Here is a 20577-nt window from a genome sequence, read left to right on the forward strand (position 1 = left end):
TGGGAAGAAGCTGTGGGACAATACAAATACCAAGCATCCTTTTCTGTGGGAAATGACCTGGGTGCAATGGTAGCCTCCAAGTCCACTACCAGGCACTCCTCCAAGAAGTCTCAGAACAAATTAAGACACTCAAATCACAGCTGATTAAATCAATTTAAAATCTGTATCAAGATGCAAGGGAGAGAGATGGGATGAGCTGCCATACTTAGTGGGATATTGTGATGTGGTCTTCATCCCTGCTTCTGGCGCAGAGCTCCTAAAACGCTTGGAATTTCCTAAGTGTGCCATAAAGGTGTCTCTTGCTATGTTAGTCAGGTGACTTTTGAACATACCTCAGGATGGGGACCAGTTGCCTGAAGGGCCAACCAAGGGATTAGAGAGTTGGCATTTTCAGTCCCACCGCCCTGACCTCAGAGAGGGGCTAGAGGTTGAATCAGTCGCCAGTGGCCTGTGATTTAATCAGTCACGCCTATGAAATGAAGCCTTCATAAAAATCCAAAAAGGACAGGGTCCAGAGAGCTTCCAGGTTGGTGAGCACTTTTAGGGAGAGTGGAATGCTCGGGGAGAGGGCATGAAAGCTCTTTGCCTTTCCCCATACTTTGCACTGTGCATCTCTCCCATCTGGCTGTTCCTGAGTTATGTCCTTTTAAAATAAACCAGTAATCTAATAAACAAAATGTTTCTTTGAGTTCTGTGAGCTGCTCTAGCAAATTAATGGAACCCAAGGAGGGGTTCGTTGGAACCTCCCATCTATAGCCTGTTGGTCAGGAGCACAGGTAACAACCTGGACTCGCAGTTGGCGTGTGAAGTGGGGAGTCCTCAACCTGTGGAATCTGATGCTATCTCCAGGTAGAGAGTGTCAGAACTGAGCTGAATTGTAGGACACCCAGTTGGTATCCAAGAACCTGTGTTGTCATGTAGGGAAAACCCCACCTCCACATGAATTGGAATTGGTGCCAGAATCCTACCTGGGATATGGTCCAGGAATGTGAAGGACCGCACTACCTGAGTCCTGGGTTATGCAGTATTTACATGTCCAGCCTTTCTGCCACAGCCACCTTCCCTGTTGATGATATGGTTACAAGTCAGTCTTGAGGTTGTAGAAGGGAAGCCCAATTAGATAGAAGGTGTCTGCCAATGAGACACAACCTGCTTTATCAGAGACACAGGGGCAAGTCCCTCAGGCTCCCTCTGTAGCTTACCCCCTCACCTGATGAGCAGCTATGGAATTGTATTTCTTGGGCAGAGAACACATAGGGCCAGAATGGGTGTCACCAATGGGCAGTCAGTGTACCATCTAATGAATATTGAGTGCCTAGGGGTTATTTAGTATGTCATGAATATTAGAAGCTTCTTTAGTCTTTCCATCCCTTTCTATGCTCAGCTTGATCTAGGTCTAACACATCCATTTAACTAACTTCTTTTTTTTTTAATTTTTATTTTATTTATTTATTTTTGGCTACATTGGGTCTTGTTGCTGCACGCAGGCTTTCTCTAGTTGCGGCGAGCGGAGGCTACTGTTCATTGCAGCGCACAGGCTTCTCATTGCAGTGGCTTCTCTTGTCGCGGAGCATGGGCTCTAGGCACGCAGGCTTCGGTAGTTGTGGCACATGGGCTCAGTAGTGGTGGCTTGCAGGCTCAGTAGTTGTGGCACACAGGCTCAGTAGTTGTGGCTCGCGGGCTCTAGCACAGGCTCAGCAGTTGTGGCCCACAGGGCTTAGTTGCTCCGCAGCACGTGGGATCTTCTGGACCAGGGATGGAACCTGTGTCCCCCTGCATTGTCAGGCAGATTCTTATCCACTGCGCCACCAGAGAAGCCCCTAACTTACTTTTTAATACTTCACATCTCATGAACTCTGCCTCATCGTCTAAATCTTGCGCATTTCACTTGTGTCTGACAAGCCACTACATATTCATTATCTACGCTTAACACAGCTTATAAGTTTCATCTAGCCCATTTGTTTTTCTTCTATAGCATTAATCAGCATTACTCGAATATTCTCAAGTAATACAGCAACACCTTCTACAAAATATCTTAGACGAGCTTCCCCTACACTGGTCCGCCTCTCTGATTCCATTCTAGCCAGCCTCCCAGTCCTTGAGGTCTTCGCCATCCTTCCTCCTTCAAGGACCCAATCAAGATACTCACCCGGGCTTCCCTGGTGGCGCAGTGGTTGAGAGTCCGCCTGCCGATGCAGGGGACGCAGGTTCGTGCCCCAGTCTGGGAAGATCCCACATGCCGCGGAGCGGCTGGGCCCGTGAGCCATGGCCACTGAGCCTGTGCGTCTGGAGCCTGTGCTCCACAATGGGAGAGGCCACAACAGTGAGAGGCCCGCGTACTGCAAAAAAAAAAAAAGAAAAAAAAATATCTTTGGTAGCACTTTACTCATTCTTATATACTGCCTATTTCCCTTACCAAACTCCTTGGGGGCAGAAACACTTCCTCACGTGGCACATAATAGGAATTTCTTTCAACCACAAGGTTGTAAGAGTAAAAGGAGATGTTGGGGAAAGTACTTTGTAAACTGTAAAGCCATTTTCTAAGGTTTGTCGTCATTGGTGACGCAGACTGTGATCTTCTTTGGGCAGGTTATTCAAGGACCCGATTCCCTTTGATGTGAACAGGATTAATTTTCCTCATAATTCATTTTCCTCCCTTGCTTGGTAAAGAAGCACAACATAACACCATATAAAATGTCTACCTGCTTTCCACAAATTCCTAAGGAAAAGCTTAAAAGTTATTGCTTAAAACAATGACTTTCTTGCTCATCTTCCTCACCCCCAATAACTTCATTTTTCCCCAATATTTCATTACAAACTGTTTCAAACTGAAAAGTTTTTAGGCGAATCTCCATTTATGCACCACACAGATTCTGCAATTACTGTTTTACTAAACTCCCTTTGTCAACAGCTTTCCATCTATCCATCCATCAATTCATCTCATTTATTTGATGCATTTAAAGTGAGTTGCAGACATCCCTAAGACATCCCCTAAATACTTCAGCTGCATGTCATTAACTGGATCTTTTTTTATTCTTTTGAGGTAAATTTTACATACAATGAAATGCACAAATCTTAAATGTATTATTCAATGAGTTTTGACAAATGTATACTCCTCTGTAAACCAGGCCCTTTCAAGTCATACAGCTTGTGCCAGAAAGTTCCCTATGCCCTTCCCAAGTCAGTCCCTGATCCCAGTAATTCATTTTTGAAACTGTATTCTCAGATGACCTGCAGATGTGACTTTTTAACCACTGTATTTACTAACCCCCGCAAAAAAAACCTTCATTCTGTTGCTATTTCAAAATTTCATTTACTTTAATCTTTTTTTCAGCATTTTTGAGGTATAGTTGGCAAAATTTGTATATGTTTAAGGTGTACAGTGTGATGGTTTCACATTAATATACATTGTGAAGTGATCACCACAGTCAAGCTAATTAGCATTCATTACCTCACATAGTTACCTTTTTTTTCTTTTTACCCCTCGCCCCCTCTCCCTGGCAACCACCTGTTTGTTCTCTGTATCTATGAGTCTGTTTCTGTTTCATTATGTTTGTTCATTTGTTTTGTTTTTTAAATTCCACATATAAGTGGAATTTATGCAGTATTCCACGGTGGAATACTGCAGTGGAAATCATGCAGTATTTGCCTTTCTCTGTCTGACTTATTTCACTTAACATAATACCCTCTAGGTCTAAACATGTTGTCGCAAATGGCGAGAGTGCCGTCTTTTTTTTAGGCTGAGTAATATATATATGCCACATTTCCTTTATCCATTCATCTGTTGGTGGACACTTAGGTTGCTTCTATATCTTGGCTATTATAAATAATACTGCAATGAACATAGGGGTGCATATATCTTTTCGAATTAGTGTTTTTGTTTTCTTGGGGAAAATACCCAGAAGTGGAATTGCTGGATCATATGGTAGTTCTATTTTTAATTTTTTTGAGGAATCTCCATACTGTTTTCCGTAGTGGCTGCACCAATCTACATTCCCACCAACAGTGCACAAAGATTCCCTTTTCTCTACATCCTCTCCAACACTTGTTATGTGTTGTCTTTTTGATGACAGCCATTCTGATGGATGTGAGCTGGTGTCTCATTATGGTTTTGATTTGCATTTCCCTGATGATTAGTGATGTTGAGCATCTTTTCATGTGTCTGTTGGCCATCTTCATTCTGTTGCTATTAATTGCCACAAATGCAAAAATGTTTTTCTGGATTTAAAGACATAATAGTTTGCTTGGTGGCAGAAACAGGATCATTAGCTTAATGAGGAAATGCTCTAATATTTCTTCTTTGAAAACATACCTTGGATTCGGATTTAGGTAGGACCACACTGCAACCTCCCTCTTACCTTACGATGGATTTTGATTTCAAGGCCAGCCTACATTGGCTCAGTCAAAGGGGGTTTATTTCTCCAAGTCTAGTGGCCCTCAATTTAGCATTTTTTATATGAACACACTCACAAAGAAAATGTGGAGGGTTTGTTTTTCTTTTTTCCTCTTACTTTGAGGCCTTTTTGCTGCTGTTGGAGGATTTATGTTCTTGGGCATGTCACAAGTCTCTTAGGCCTCAGTTTCCATATCTGGAAAATAACAGTTTATCTCTTGAGGTCCCATGTAAATCTGAAATCCAATACTTTTTATGGGAAGAGAAGCTGTGAAGACCTGAGAAGAAAAAATAATCTCTATGCTACATAGATCACACTTAAACAGTTCATCAATATTTTTTAGTCCAAAAATAACAAATGTCACTGTAGCTTGGTAAGTAATTCTAGCTTAAATGTTCTTGGAACAGCTGGTTTCTGTTTAAAGTTTTTTGTACTAGCAAATCATAGTTTAAATTATAACACAAAGTCCTTTCCAATGAATGACTATAAAGGGAAGCTTGCTTGACATATTCCTTTTTTTTTCTTATCTTGTTTATACCTCTTGAGAGGTTTTTTGACAGGATTTAGGATACAATTGTCAGAAATCTGTTCTCCCCAGAGCCACCTCTGAGTCACTTCCACTATTTATGGAACAGCAACTGTGAAGAGTGGGATCATGTTTAGGCTTTTTTTTTAAAAAAAACAACACATGATAAATGTCTTTAGGAGTTTATGTAATATATCCCAGAGCCTTCAGTTTTCAGAAGAGAACAGAGTCCAGGAAGCAACTTCTTAGACCTTTGTATAGCTTGAAATCATGTTCCCAAGCCTTAAGGTCATAGATTGTCAAAGTAGTAACTTGGATAAAGTTTTAACAGCCTTTCAAGTAAAGCTGTTCGGTCTTGGAAAGTTGGGATTGTGTTTTATGTTCGGCATAAAATTTCCATCTGATCTTATTTGCTACCTTGCAAAAGGAACTTTTACTTCGGCTTACTTTTCCTTGCACATACTTCGGATTCCAGAGCCTTCATCTGGGCAGTTGTGTAGCAAGGCACTCCACAGCGAAGTCTGTCTCTGTCTCTGTCCTGTAGGGATTACTCAATAAGGAGGGATGAAATTTTGGATGGGGATATGTTGCATGTTATTTCCTTTCACTGGAGAGTTTCTGTCCTCCTTTCTTCATCATCTTTTTAAGAACTCATAATCTAGCTCAGGCTTCTGCTTTGTTCATCAAGCTCTCATTGTGCCACCCTCCAACGAACAGGCCTCAAAAGTCTTGCACATGTTAGGTGGCCTAGCTCTCTCCTAGATTCCAGGGAGAAGGCCTGTGAGCTTTGCAGGGTGCACGTCCAGAGTGCTTTTTCCTTTGAACCCATTGGGCCAGTGCTGAAATGCCAGCCTGTGAGATCATCAGCTGGGCCTTTCCTGCCCCCTCTCCACTGTCCTAAACAGGAAGCTGAAGCCAGGCTTGTGAGTGTGTCTGGGGTTGAACTCAGAGGGCCACCTTTTCTCATGTCAGAATCTCAAATCACGAAAATTAAGAATATTTAGAAAAATAGGTTTGTTTCTTTCCGAGAAGCAGAGATGTTATAAAATTAAAACTATATCACCAAATATTCCTAACACAAACTCTCAGCATTCCTTAAGATCGAGCTTGATATGAAAACTTGTCAAACATGTTGATTCCATTCGTCGGGCAAAAAGTACTTGTTTTTCTCGATTAATAGCATAATGAAGACTTTGCAGTTATTAGTAAGATTATTTAAGAAGATAGATAGATATAGCTATACCAAAATAGCTTAAGAATAATATCTCTATTGATTTTTTTATTTGATGGTTTAAATTCAGTCAAGATTTTATTGAATATCATTGATTTGCTCAGAGCCATCTTATTAAGAAATAGCAAGATGAGTTGCCCTATGGCGACTAAGAAATATAGATAAGAAAATTTTATTGTGTTTAGTTTTTAAATTATCTGTCATTAAATTAGCTTCACGAATTTATAAGCCTAGTTGTTCCTCTTTATATATCCTAAAATCCTAGAACCACCCTGAAGTATTTTAGAAATCGGCTACTCTTTTTACCAGAGACATGTATGGTCCAACTTGTATGTCCTTCGATTACTATCTGAAAGCCCAGAATCCTTTCCATTACTGTCTCTTAGGTGAAATGGTCAGTCTCTACAATCATACTGTGATATATTGGGAGTGTCTATATATTCAAGTCACAGCATTGGGCCATATACATATATGGCCTTACAGTCAAAAAAAAACTTGCAGTTTAGTTTCATTTTCATGAAATGAATTAATTATACTGACTTTAATACTTCAATAAGCTCCCTCCCTAAAAAATTATAGGAAAATTATTTCATCTTATTTCTGTTTGACTTAAAAAGCATGCTGATAAGAGCCCAAAAGAAGTGGGAAATCAAAAGAATTACACAATAATATATTTTTTTTAAAGAGTGAAGGCCCTCCTTTTAGTCATAAAGTTGACAAACATTTCAGACACTCAACACAGAGAACATCCCTTCAGTGTCAATATTCAGAATGGATTGTTTTCCCTTTCGCCTGTTAAAAGTTATGAAATGATCCTTAAGGCCTCTCGTTTCATAAGCACCATGCAGGCAGCATCTGTGGGCAGGAAGGATGATGCCGGAGGTTAGAAATGTTCAACTGCAACATTGATTTGTGTCTGTCTCTCTCTTTCTCTCTCGCCGGCCTTTTTCCCTTTAATGAGGACTAGAATGTTTCCACATCAGTTAACTGCCTTCATAAAGCACCAGAAGGTCACACCAGCCCCAGACTGATCCTTTCCTTTGTGCCTATAATATAATTGGCTGATTGTGCCAGTGATGAGCGCGCCCCCTCCCCCAGCCCGGTCCTAGCTCCATGTTTGTAAGCCTCACTGCTGCTTTCCGAGGAGAGCAGCTCGGCTCGCTGCGCGCTTCCCGGCACAGGCAGTGCCACTGCGCAGGTTGATCAGCGAAACAGCATCCATTTTAATCTGCGGGGAGCCCCTGCCTTCCCCGGGCTTGCTCTCCGCCAGTGGATGCTCCGCGCTTTCCCTCCGCAGCTTCGCTGAGCAGTCCTGTTTGGGGTCTGCGCCCTAGGATGCACTGAGATGGTACATCAGGAGAACTGTTCGTATCAGGTAAGATTTAAAGCCTGATTGTGAGGCCGGCATCCTTTGGGAGAGGAGGCCTTCCTCTTCCAAAGCAGCAGGTTGCCTCTTTCCGGATTTTCAAGGGATTTTGCTATCCTCCACTGCTGGCCTTCATCGCATACAGTATCTGAATTGTAATTAGATTTTCTGGGGAGTAATGGGGCAGAAAACACTGCTTCTTTGGCCTTTAAAGCATATGTGAAATCCACTGAGGTGATCTGTGCTTTGCACATTCTGTATGTCTGTGCAAATGAGACGAACTGCTTTGAACTGTAATTGAATTTCAGGCGCTTTGGAGAAGGAAAATCTATCTGGAATTTCACGTAGATAAAAATGAAAAATACGATTTTTGCTCATTGCATAGGGTTGTGACTTGCTTCACATACAGTTTTTAGGATTGTCTTGAAGGAAATTATATAAATAAGAAGTAATAATTGATGATCTAAGAATTTTCAAAAATTAGCTGGCATGCACTTGACGTTTAAAGTTGCTCTTGTATGTCTCTCCAAACTTATTTTTACTAGTGTGTTGTTTTAAATGACTAGTAAATAAGAATTAAGGTACCAACATGCATAAAAAACTCCAAATAGAACATTTCTAGTAATACATACTCATCTGTGTGCTAATTTGCTCTCTGGAGTGTTGAAGTAAACACAGATAATTTCAGAAGACCAGTTCTAGAGCGTGACTGGACTGTGGAGGCAACATTGAAAGTATCCTCGTTGTCAACAGACAACGAGAATGTTCTCAGAGAAATTGCTCTTTGCAGCAGCAAGCATGGCTAGTCCAAGTCCTGGATAGTTAATATCAGGGTATCACTCAACTGACCGAGTTTAGAAGCTCTAAGGGACCATTTCTCTAGTCTAACAATGCCTCTTCCTTGTGTGAGGTAGGTTACCTGAGACCAGCAGGTGTTTCTCATAGGTCGGGTTTCACAGTGACTATATGCAGGCAGGAGAGTACATCTCACAAGACTCAAGGCAGTCGTTTCTCAGCTAAGTAATGTGTGCCTAGAAAGTGTATTTATCGACTTTTGCTCTGCTTAATAATTGGAATGTTGTAACTGTAGACTTGTCTTATAGTATTTTTATTTTATAGTACATTTAGGGCCATAGATCCTAAATATCAAGATGGTACTTCGTAGGAATTCTTTCCAAGAGAAAAGGGTCATGATCTGAGGAAACAACCAAAACTTACACAGAATACAGTTTGGGAGCATAGTGTCAACATCCAGGGAGAGCCTAACCTACTTATGGCATGGCTACAGGTGATTAAATTACTATAATAATTAAAATCATTTTTCTGCTCAGTTTTCAGAGATGCTATGTAATTTAATTTTTGAAAGGCAAGATACTATAAGATTATTCCCTATATCTTTTCATTAGGTTGAACATGGAATCACTGGTTTTACAAGTCAAAAATTGGTCAGATATCAGCAATTTCATCTGGAGAGGAGAGATTTTTTAGCCTACTGCTTCCAGAGGAAGACACATTGATTTTATTTTCTATGAACTACAACATATAACAGTCATTATGTGTTCGATAGTTTTGAAGTATTTATTGCTTATTTTCACAATAAAATTACATGCATTCGGCAGATAATAATAGGCAGTAGATTCTGCGTCTCCATGGAGTTTTATAGGACTGTCTTCATGAGTATGTTCTTTTGAAATGCTCTCCCTTTATTCATAACTCAGCATAAACAAAAACATTAACCTTGAAGCCATGTCTCAATCCTACTTAGAAACCTTAGTTTTAGAGCCCACTGGGCACCATGTGCGTTTGGATTCAGCAAGGGCGGTGTCTCTAAGTTCTTGGCTTGACGTTGTCACGGTCACTGGTGATATCGACGGTTTGATGTTTTTCAGAAACTTCCCCTTGTCTGATGAAGGCTTTATTTATTTATTTACTTATTCTTAAGGATGATAATGCAGTGGTTAAAGCAAATTCCTCAAGGTTAGCATCTTAGTAGAAGGAATTTATTTGTAGGGCTGATTTCTTTCCTCCATCAATGTGTACCAAGGTTTCTTAATGGAGAGCCCATGAAGGGGGCTTCGGAGGCCATTCCCCTCAAACTTACTTGGGCATTTTGGCGCACGTGTCTAGATATATGTTGTTATTACTCTTGTTACCATCAGCAGCAGTAACGGCCTCCTAACTGGGGCTGCTTCTGCCCTTGCTCCCATTCCATAGTCTGTTTTCAACAAGTATCCAAAATGATCTTTCAAGACCTAAGTCAGAGCCTGTCACCCATCTCAAAATTCTCCTCCTCGACATAAAAGCCCATGTCCTCCCAGGGCCCCACATCACCTCACCCCTGATGCCTTTCAGAGTCCTCTCCCACGTCCCCCTCCCTCCGTCCCTTCCTCCCCTCCCCCCATGCTGGCCTGGCCCTGCACTTGCTGCCCCTCCTGCCTGACATGTGCTTCCTCCGGGTACCCTGTGTAGGGTTGCAGATTTAGCATATGATCTGCAGTGTTTGGGGCATGTTTATATTAAAAAAATGTTCACTGTTTACGTGAAATTCAGATTCACGCGGGCATCCTATATTTGTCCTGTGGGTAACCTCCATGGCTTTCTCTCTCACTTTCTTCAGATCTTTGCTCAAATGTCACCTTCTTGTGAAGGCCTTCTCTGGACTTACTATGTCAACTTCCAACTCCCCAGTTCTATCCCAATATTTCTATTACACTTTATTTTTATATTTGGCATTCATTACCAGCCATCAGACTTTTACTCATTTGTCTGTTTTCTGTCTCCCTCTCTCCATGGAAGCTCCATGAGGGCAGGGATTTTTAGGTTTGTGTCAATCTGCTCTCCCAGTGCTAAGAACAAGCTCTCAAATAAAATGAATGGGTGTGCCTACTGTATATAAAATTGACTAAGAAGAAAGACACTGTAAACATTCTATAGCATTGTGGTTTGTTACATTTTGATGGCCATTGGGGTGACTTTCAATCCTATTCCTATTCTAACCTCCTACCATTAATCTGCCCCGGTTTCAGTGATTGTGGGTCCGATTATCCCCTTAATTCTTGTTACTTTTCTCATCTGTGAAATGGGATTTTTCCTAGTTAACATCCTGGCATGAGAGTTGGCAGGTCCCTGCCAGAGGCCACCTTTCTGCATAAGCAAGTCAGTTACCATGAATTAAGAGCCATCTTCTCCCATGCACATAAAGGGCTCTCCCATGCACATAAAGGGCCCAGGAAAACCATGCATCACTTCACTTCCCAATTATTTATTACTAATATGTAGAAGTATAGCTGATTCTCATGTATTGCTTTTCCAAATAGATGACTGTTTTGAAAAAAAAGAGTTTCACTGCTTCCAAGAGCTTGAAAACCACTGCTTGAGGTGGGTGGATGCACTGTGCTGTGAACGACTTAATCCAAGGAGGGATGATCAGAGAGAAATTCTCAGGCAGAATTTTTCATGGTTGTTTTGTTTTTAAAAGTTCTCACATTGTCATCATCTTCGTGTACTTTCCTCCCTCCAAGGGTTTACATTAGCACAGAGGTTACTGAGGCATGTGTTGTCATTTTCAGTCGTAGCCGTGTTAAAGGATAGAGCTATCAACCTCCATTTTCCAGTCTTGGGAGGAAGCCAGTCTCTTCAGGAAGGAGCCTTGCCCACAGCTTCAGGCCTGGCAGCCTTCGAGAGGCCAGACTCTTCTAAACGATCTCTGATAGAAAGCTTTGAAATATCATTAACTTGAAAGTACACGCTTAGGTCAAAGGGTCCATTTTGCTTAAAAACTCCCAAATATTTTCTCCTCTCTCCCTGCAGTTAATTTTGGAGATTGATGTGAATGGAAAGCCAGTGACACGCTTTTATCCCTTTCTTTCCATTGCTTAAGTTCCCTTATCACCACCCCAGATATAAACCACACCCTCACGTTCTTAGCTACCATAGGAATGGAGGAGAAAGAAAGTAAAATGGTACGTGAATGACTCTCGTCCTTTTCCTCCCTTGGGAGCATAAAGAAACTCTTCTTCAAATACACACCTGGTCTTGAAAAAGCAGAGGAGAAATCTTTGACGCTTCCGCATTTTCTTTAGGATAAATTTCCAACCCCTTTGTATGGCAGTCAAGGCCTAACCATGATCAGAACCCTGGGCAGAAACACTCCTCCCTCCAAGCCCTATACTCCTGCCCCCAAATTGCTATCAGTCCTTTTTCTTTGCTGTGATGCCTCAGCCTACAAAGTCTGCCACACACACACCTGCTTCTACCTGTTGCAAGCTTATGTACTCTGAGGCTCAAATGTCACCTCCTTCAGGAAGCTTTCTCCTTCTCAGTGCATTTTGCTTTTACTTCTGTTAGAACCCATTTACAGCTAGTGACATATAAGTCTGTCTCCCCCATTAGACAACAGGCTTCTTGAGAACAAAGACCTGATTTTCATTTCCTGCCCTGCAAACAGAGTATGTGTTCAATAAATGTGTGTTGGACTGAATCGCATCTTCTGCAGTTGGTGCTGTTCCGAGTCCCCAGGATGAGGATTTTGCATCATAATACCAGAGAGAAGCTCAGATCTGTGCACTGCAACGGGGAGTTGGGGAAGCTGATCCTGGTATTCCTTATAGCTGGCTTACGAGCCTCTTGCCCAGTTGCCAGCATCCCATCTGCCGAGATGGGAGACACAGTGCAAAGAAGAAAATGAAAGAGACAGACACCCCCCCTTCCCAGAGACAATGCTTTAAGAACACACCTCCATACCTACCTCTCCTTCACCAAGAGAATGTTTCCAAGGTGAACCTCGCGGTCCATCCCCAAGTACTTTTTCAAAATACCTGTGGTCAGTTGAGGCAAATACTCATCCTCAAGCCACCTTTCTTAATATATTGAATTTTGCAAAGTTTTCAGAAATCTTTTTACCATATAGAGGGATAATTTTACTGGCTCCTGAAACACCAAATACCTCTTGGACAAAATGTTTCAGCCCAATTGAAGTGTCATACCCAGCACATAAAATAAAAGATGTCCTATATTGGTCTCAAATGATAAAACTAGGGGTTACATCAGTTTAAATAGTACATTAAAAATGCTTGCTGGAGAAAGTAGTAAACAGCCCTTCATGCCCAGATTCTAGTGGGTTATTTCATGGTTAACAAAAGAAAGGAAATATAGTCTGTCCCTGTTGACACCAGGGCAAGGGAGGGCTCATTTCCCAAGTCCCTCTTCCTGTGAATGAGAAAACAAGGTATCAAATTTGACTGCATTTAAGATTCCACTCAATTTAAGCCTGGTTTCATCCAGAGCAGGGAAAAAATATATTGACCTAATGGAGAGGGGGATTTCAAAGCATTTAGTGCACTGTTTGATACAGGCTTTTAAATATAAGTTCAATGAAAAATAAATAAATAAAGTTAAAGTCCAATGAAGTTATTTTTCCATCTTGTTCTATAGATTTTTATTTGATTGGGAAATTTTTTTCCCCATAGTTAAGTGCTGAAGACTTCTTTGTTTTCATTGTTTTGCCTGGTTGGGGTATAGTTGTGTTTTGCCTTGTTGACATACAGTGTGTTTGTCTGAGGAGAGAGTAACATATCCATCACCTTAAAAATTAAGAAAATAGTTCTGGATGTAAACTCGTCTGCACTTGTTTTTAGGCTGTATATCTGAAAATCTAATGTTGTATATTTTTTACCACAAAAGGAGCACAGTGATAGGTGCCCAAATGCGGGGGGAAATCATCTTAACAGGATTTCAGCATGGGCCTGATCTGAAATAGAAATTTAGCACAAGCACATCATTCCTATTTAAAGTAGCACTGGGGGCCTCAAACATCACGTTTTAGACATCAAGCGATTTTAAGAAATAAATGTGCATATGCATATTTTAAGCCAAAAGTCTAGTATTTTCTCTTGGAAAGGGGCTGGGGATAGAGGAGGGGAAGGAAATGGAAACATCACTATGATATATATCAGCGCACGCATGATTTTTGGAGAGTAGAGACCCCACCTTCGCACACACACACGCGCACACACACACACGATCTTAAACTAAGATTTCACATGCAGAAGCTCGACATCCATAGCGCTGTATTCTATTATTTATTTCTATTCTCTATACCAAGGGAAAACTGGAAATCTTGGTGTACTTAGTATTCCCCTGAGCACTATCTAGAAGCATCAGAAATTACCAAGCTTCCTGAAATAGAAAGTACTTTGACAAAATTGCTTGAATTCAGAAGAAAACAGCCATCCGAAGGCCTAGTGACAATCAGCGTAGGAGAGCCATTAAGGGGGAAAGAATGCTAAGAACACAGAAAAACATAATGAGGGCATTAATCCTGGTCTCCCTCGGAAGCCGTGCCGCCGTCATCCAAGCGACTGCAGTTGAGTCTCTTGTACTCAGGTCTTCAACTGGGCAGAAAGCTTCATGTCTGTGGTCCTCAGTTTTTCTGATGTGGGTCAACGACTGGCACTCTGTCTCCTCCCAACACTTTCACCTCCTCCACTCCATGCTCCCAATGCCATTAGTTTAACTTTTGAAACCTACACTGAAAAGTCCATTGCAAAATTGCACGCCTATGTTCGTGGTTTATCTAGCTATCGGTATACCTTAGTTGAAAAGCAAAGCAAATTTAGACGAACATTGCACAGAAGAAAATAGTTTATCTGAAAAGAGGTTATAAGTCAGGTGTCAGTTTGTATAGCGCATGGAATTTGGATATTAAGGTGGAAGGAAAGGCGGTAGGATGCTGAAGGGTTAATCAGGATGAAATAGTTTCCAGCAATAGGAATAGGAAAATCTTTTGACAATGCATAAGTGATTTCCCAGTAATGCGGTCAGTGTTCTCACAGTCAATAATTTCCACCAGTGACCGATAATGATCATTTAAAAGAATTAGCTCACGTGAGCAATGCACCTTGCAGTTCAGATCAGGGCTTGACAGGAAACTGAAGCTCTCTGTTCTAGTCCTTGAATTTCAGGGCAGGGGGGTGAGCAGAGGCCCTTTCAACCTCAGGGACTGTAAGTGGCTCTGTGTACATTTTCTAAGGGGAAGCATTAGTATCTGGGCCCATGTTTTGCCAGCACAGTTCATTTTAGAGAGGGCAGCAGTAGAGGAAGGAACCAGGAAGAATTCTCTGTAGGAAAGACATGAGTGACTGTTATCCCCTTGTTTGTGCGTAGCTGCTAGAAAACCACCAAACGTTATGTTCAGCTCAAGCCTTTTGAGGTCGTGTTTTGTTTTGTTTTTTCCTTTCCTGCTTTCATTTGGACCTCTTGGAAGTGAAATTAATTACAGCGTTGATCCCAGGCATCTAAAGTCAAGATGTTGCCACCATGCCTAGAAATATGATCTAAAGTAATATAATCTCTTATAATGAATTTTTTCAAGGTCTAGAGCTGTGCTTCTAAAATTTAAAGCACACTCAAAAACTCCTAGCGCTCTTTTAAAAGTGCATTTTTTGATTCAGTAGGTCTGGGGTGAGAGCTGAGCATTTGCACTTGCAGTCCGCTCCCAGGTGATGTGGATGCTCTGGTCGGAGGACACACTTTGAGTAGTAAAGCTCTAGAAAACACCGAAGATCCATTCACATGTTAGGAAAACAGCAGGTATTTTAAGCCGGCATAAGCCATCCAGATAGCGGTGGTACAGCTCCTTCTGGAAAGGGTCTGGACTACAAGTCTATGTGCTGAGCACTTCTTTAGGGAGGGTGCAAAATAAATTCATCACCACTGGGGACCAAGTTTCAAGAGGACATGATTTATCACTTGTCTCTCTATAGTACTTATGAGAGAATCACTTATGCCAAGAAAAGATGTAGGGGGTAGAGGAGGGGAGCGATCTTTAGTACTTTCTTAGTACTAATCCTTGCTGCTGTTATATGGCTGGAGAATTTCCATCTTTTTGAGGTTTTGAGGTGCCCTTCTCCAAAAGGTAATATATTATTAATGTATATGCATATGCGTGTATATGTATGTATGTGGTCAATGTATTATTGGTGTATGTAAATTAATTTGAATATGTATATACATCGTTAATAGTGAGGGTTCAGTCATTTTAACTATATATTTAAGGCCACCCTGTTAAAATTAAAGTCAAAAGGTGTTAGTAATTAGGCTTATAGTTTTATGTACTTTACTAAGTCTTGTACTCTCTAAGTTTTCATTGGGAATTCCCTGGCGGTCCAGTGGTTAGGACTCAGACCTGGGTTCAATCCCTGGTTGGGGACCTAAGATCTTGCAAGCCACGTGGCACAGCCAAATAAATTAATACATTTTTATAGCTGCATCCATGTTAGCTCTTGATTATAGACTGCTAAGTGGGCTAGGATGCTAACCTAGGTAAGAGACTGAAATCACTGAACTTCGCGGTAGGCCCCCTTCTTCAACCTGAGCAGACCCATGTTTACCTTCTAAATGTATGTGGTTTCCACAGAAGATTTCGGTTGAAAAGCACTCATATGAACTATTAATGTTTCCTTCTGTGGACAACGTTCCAAGGACAAGGGAGATCTCTGCTAGAGAGAAGCCCTTCCCAAAAGCAAGTGTGGCTCGGGAGATACAACTTCCGTCAAACTGTCTGACAAAGGTACAAGATATTCTCTTGGGAACTGAGGTGGAGGATGAGGGTGGATGGAGTTAAAGGGGTGTTTGGATGTGGGTCATGGGTTGCAGGGAAAATATTTGCTTTAAGGAAGCAGGGCTACTACAGTGAGACACCTTGATGCTACAAGTCTACCACGAATTGAATTTTTTTTAATTTGTGGAGAGGGAGGGTAGACAAGTGAATGTGAGCATGTCCGCAAAGGTTCAGATGCCAAGCGCTATCTTGAACAGCACTTTTGCTTTAGAACTCTGTTCTTAACAGCATTGAGGTTGGTCAGGAGTTCACACTGGAAGAAGTATTGACTGGTACGTTTGCTGCTTCCTGTCTAAGCACGTCAGACTACAAGACTGTGCTGCTGAACAGATCCTTGGCCTTTGAATTCTTCTTTGGCCCATTTCTCCTGCACACAGTAACTTTTAAAAAATACTGGATATAAGTTTTAGTCTGTGGCAGTAGTAATTCGATAACGAGGAGTGTGTGTTTGTGTGTGCACTTCTGTTTATCTGCTTCTTGCATCAAAACATCCTCCAGCTGTGGGCCTTTTCCTTCTCTGTATGTAAAGCCAGTAAACAAAACCAAAAGCCATGGGAAAAGGGTAAAGAGAGCGGCAGAAAGGAACGTCCTCCTTTGTGAAAAAGGCTGCCACCGGCTTTTAAAGAAAAGTTGATGAATCTTCTTCTCTTGCCTATATTAATAGAACAAAGCAGCGATCCTGGAGCAGAAATGAATTTGGAAATGTGTTGGAAATGAATTTCATTCTTGTGCTGGGGTTTCTCCCTGAAGGTGAGACTTTTACATCTGATTTTAAGGAACGATTGGTTATGGGAAAAAGGAAAAAAAAGGCAAGCATCTGTCTTACAGGTTAACTTTTAAATTATACTGTTTGGTTTTGGCACGGAAGACCCGGCTTTTAACTCACCAGTGAAGTCTGCGAGGCTGGGCTTTGCATCTATTTTTATCCCATACACTCTACCCCTGGTTCAGTAAAAGGTTGCTGGATTCCTTACAGAACTCCTATCCACATTCAGTCCTGAAGCGGGGAGTTGGGGAGTTGAATCAGCTTTTCCTCGACTTGGGGTAGAAAAGGTGCTGGGGAGAGGAATCCAGGCAGGATCGTCCAGGGTAAGGTGATGGCAGACGTGGGAAGACTGGACTCAACCAGCTGAGTGTCAGGGCAGAGTTAGTCTCGGAGAACAGCAGCTGCCCCCGTGCTGGAGCGCAGGACAGACCGGGGAGGCCAGGTGGGGCGGTGTCTCTGAGATAGAGGGGGGCAAGGTTACGTACAGCCGGACACAGACTCTTAGCCGGCTCTCCATGTCAGCATGAGCGGTAACCAGGGTCCTGGGCAACTGCACGTCAGCCTATCAGAATTCATGGGAGATTATTTCTTAAGTGAAATTCTAAAGAGTTAAAGGATGAATTTGGACAGTGATGGAATGGATGACATCATCAGTCAAGAATCCCCATTGGACATGGAGGGGGATTATAAAAAGGTAAGGGGGGAGAGCTCTTTTGTTTGTAAACAATCGGACCATTTTTCTAACTGGGAGAAAGATCACCCTTGAGGAGTGGCCAAATTCCACACTCAGTGGCCATTGCCACAATCTATTCAGGAAGGCTAAATGCTCAGAATCGAATGCATTAAGCTGGGAGAGTTCTTCTTTCTGTGTTTCCCAGTTTGTATTCATTAATATATTATAGCAGTAACTGGAATACACATGTTGTTCTTCTGAAGTTGAAAAACATTCTATTATGCATATAGTTTCTAGGCAGGCTTTTTATGTGAAGGAATAATTTTTTAAATTACTGACATGTTGACAGTTCACCTGCAAGAAATAATTACTAGCATGTGTAATCTATCTTTCTGAGTTTGGCTTTTTTAAACAATGAAAAATATAAAGTTTTACTAAGAGAAGTGTGAGGTTTAAAAAAAAAAAACTGATACAGTATCTGCTAATTCTTTGCTTGCCTTTTCTTTTGAAAGTCAGTAAATATATTTTTGGTATGTTTTTTTATGGTAATTGTCTGGTAATAACAGCCCCAAGTAAAAATAGCTTTAGTTATAGTTTAGTTATGGGTGAGGTAAGGAAATTAAACTACAAGCATATGCTTGTCTGTCCACAGAAGGCTAAACACTATGTCCTTCCCCCTTATTATTTCCCATAAGTCAAGTGTGGGTCACAACACAGCCCAGTATGAAGAATCAGGGACCTTCCGTCATGGACCTGGAAAGAAAGACCTGTTTTCTCTCAAAGGCAAATATCCTAAAACAGTAAAACTTGCTCCTAAATTTTTAATTTGATCAAATACGTCACTAACTTTTTTCCCCTAGATTGAGATAGAAGCTTCTGTCTTGATAGATTTTTACATATAATAATGTAAAATATGGTAATTTAAATCTTACATACGTAACTGTGTGTGAGTATGAGGCCTGTTTTAAGGACATACTTTATTTCTTAGAGCAGTTCACAATAGTTTATGTTATTTCCCCAGGAGCTGAAACTTAAATAGGTTCAAATGACCTGCCTTGTTGATCTGTGTGTTTTTGTCCTTTTTGTCCTGTGTGTTTTGTGATCCCCAAGAAGGAAGTGAGGGCCCAAGGGGATAAGTGCTCATAGAGTCTTGAAACCCTGACACCTCTCCGATGTCCCCTCCTGCCGGAAGTGGGTGTGCAAAAGATACTTGGGACGCTCAGCAATCAGAGTCGGGCACTTACCCAACCCAGTAGAACAAGTGCACAGTTCTCATATTGCCTCTATTTTCAGTTCCAAAGGACTAGTCACGGTTTTCTTTGTCACAGCGTTTCTCAGCTAGGAACGTGTAGGTCAGTTTGCACTTAGGAAAATGAAAGACATACCACTGCTAATGCAATAACAATAAAGTAATGACCACTGTAGTTTCATCCTACTTAGAAACAGAGAGCCCAGATGCCTGGAATGACCGAGCCATGGTATGCAGGCAACCTGATACAGCGTTGACTAAAGCGACAAACATGTAAGGCTCAAGTAGCTTTAAAACATCAACAACAACAAAACAGAGCTGAATTGTATAACCCTTAATCTCACTAAGGCAGTAGAACACCACATGTGACTTCAAGAGAAATAGTATCTGAGAGGTTAGTACAAAAGACCACTAGATGAAACTTTTAGATGCAGAGGACGCCCAGAGATCAGTATATATTGTTGTGGACCCTAAACATGGAAGTCGTTCTGTTGTCATTTCAGCTTTTAACTATTTTTCTCAGGCAAAGTGCTTTCAAATGTATGCATATCATGATAACTACAAAGGCTTCCTTTTTAAAAAACCACTACTGATCATTTCATTAAGAACTTCTAGTGAAACAGGGCAACATATGCTTTCTTTAAAATACAAAGGATAGAAAATAATTAGCTAATATAAAAATCACTTTTCCTAATTAGAATCTTTCTTTTCTAAGTTTTTTTTCTCTGTTTGGTTTTTGCTGTTTGGCTGACTAACTAGAAAATTAAATTAGATGCCATAAAGCAGTGGTCTGTAGGGTTTTTTCACCTTGTATTCGTCAGTAAAATGTTTTTGAGCCCAAGCCTTTACTATACATATATTCTATTCATAAATTACACATATATACCACTGTAAAAATACATCTTTTATGTATAAAACATATACAGTCGTCCCTTGGTATCCACAGGGGATTGGTTCCAGGATCTCCACAGATACCAAAATCCCAGGATACTCAAGTCCCTTTTATGAAATGGCACGGTATTTGCATATAACTCACACACATCCTCCTGTACACTTTAAATCATCTTTAGATTCCTTATAGTACCTAATACAGTGTAAATGCTATGCTACGTAAATAGTTGCTGGGTACATGGCAAATTCATGTCTTGCTTTTTGGAACTTTCTGGCATTTTCCCAAATATTTTTGATCTCTGGTTGGTTAAATCTGCAGTTGCAGAACCCAGAGACATGGAGGGCTGACTGTATACAAATAGATATTTTTAAGAATAAGATGTTTAAAACGTAAATAAAAATAAAAGTTTTAATAATTTCTTCTTTCATCTTCTGTCACTCTGAGGTCAGTTGTCCAAAACACTTGGAAAATCGGTATATCCCTGCCTGGGTACAGTAGAATTTTTTATACCAGTTGCACTGATAAATACCGCATGTATATAGGGATTATTTTACAAGGTTGTTTCAAAGTCAGGCAAACAGCCTTCAGGGGAAAGGTCACTTTATGATGACTAAAATTAGATTCCACCCAGGCAAAGGAAGGAAAAGAGTACACATATGTTCCAGTTCCTTGGGGAAGGTCCTGATGTTTCATTAAGGACCTCTGGTTTGTTCAGTAATAGTAGTAAGACTGTTCTCAACAGAAAGCACATCTTAGTGTCTAGGAAGGAAAGCCCGCACCTTGGCAGAATCCTAGGTGTGAAAGTCCGGTCTATCACGGCCCTGCTTTCTCTGAGCAGCCTCTGACCCGCTGGGTCCCAC

At 41.1% G+C, this 20577-nt stretch overlaps 1 protein-coding gene across 7 annotated transcripts in view; it reads left to right on the top strand.

The window, feature by feature from the left end:
* The window catches only part of SCHIP1 (schwannomin interacting protein 1), a 123789-nt gene that overhangs the window by 63187 nt on the left and 40025 nt on the right, over positions 1-20577 (top strand). Inside the window, exon 1 of one of the 7 annotated variants that reach the window (XM_060149912.1) lies at positions 17112-17597. The exons of 5 other annotated variants lie outside the window; for them this stretch is intronic. In XM_060149912.1, the coding sequence (XP_060005895.1) occupies positions 17520-17597 (78 nt within the window). In that variant the 5' untranslated portion in view covers positions 17112-17519. Of the gene's footprint in view, positions 1-17111; positions 17598-20577 lie in introns of those variants that run through there. One more of the 7 variants, XM_060149913.1, reaches the window with a different exon arrangement.

This window comes from Lagenorhynchus albirostris, chromosome 5 (assembly GCF_949774975.1).
Source record: "Lagenorhynchus albirostris chromosome 5, mLagAlb1.1, whole genome shotgun sequence".
NCBI classification, from domain to species: domain Eukaryota; kingdom Metazoa; phylum Chordata; class Mammalia; order Artiodactyla; family Delphinidae; genus Lagenorhynchus; species Lagenorhynchus albirostris.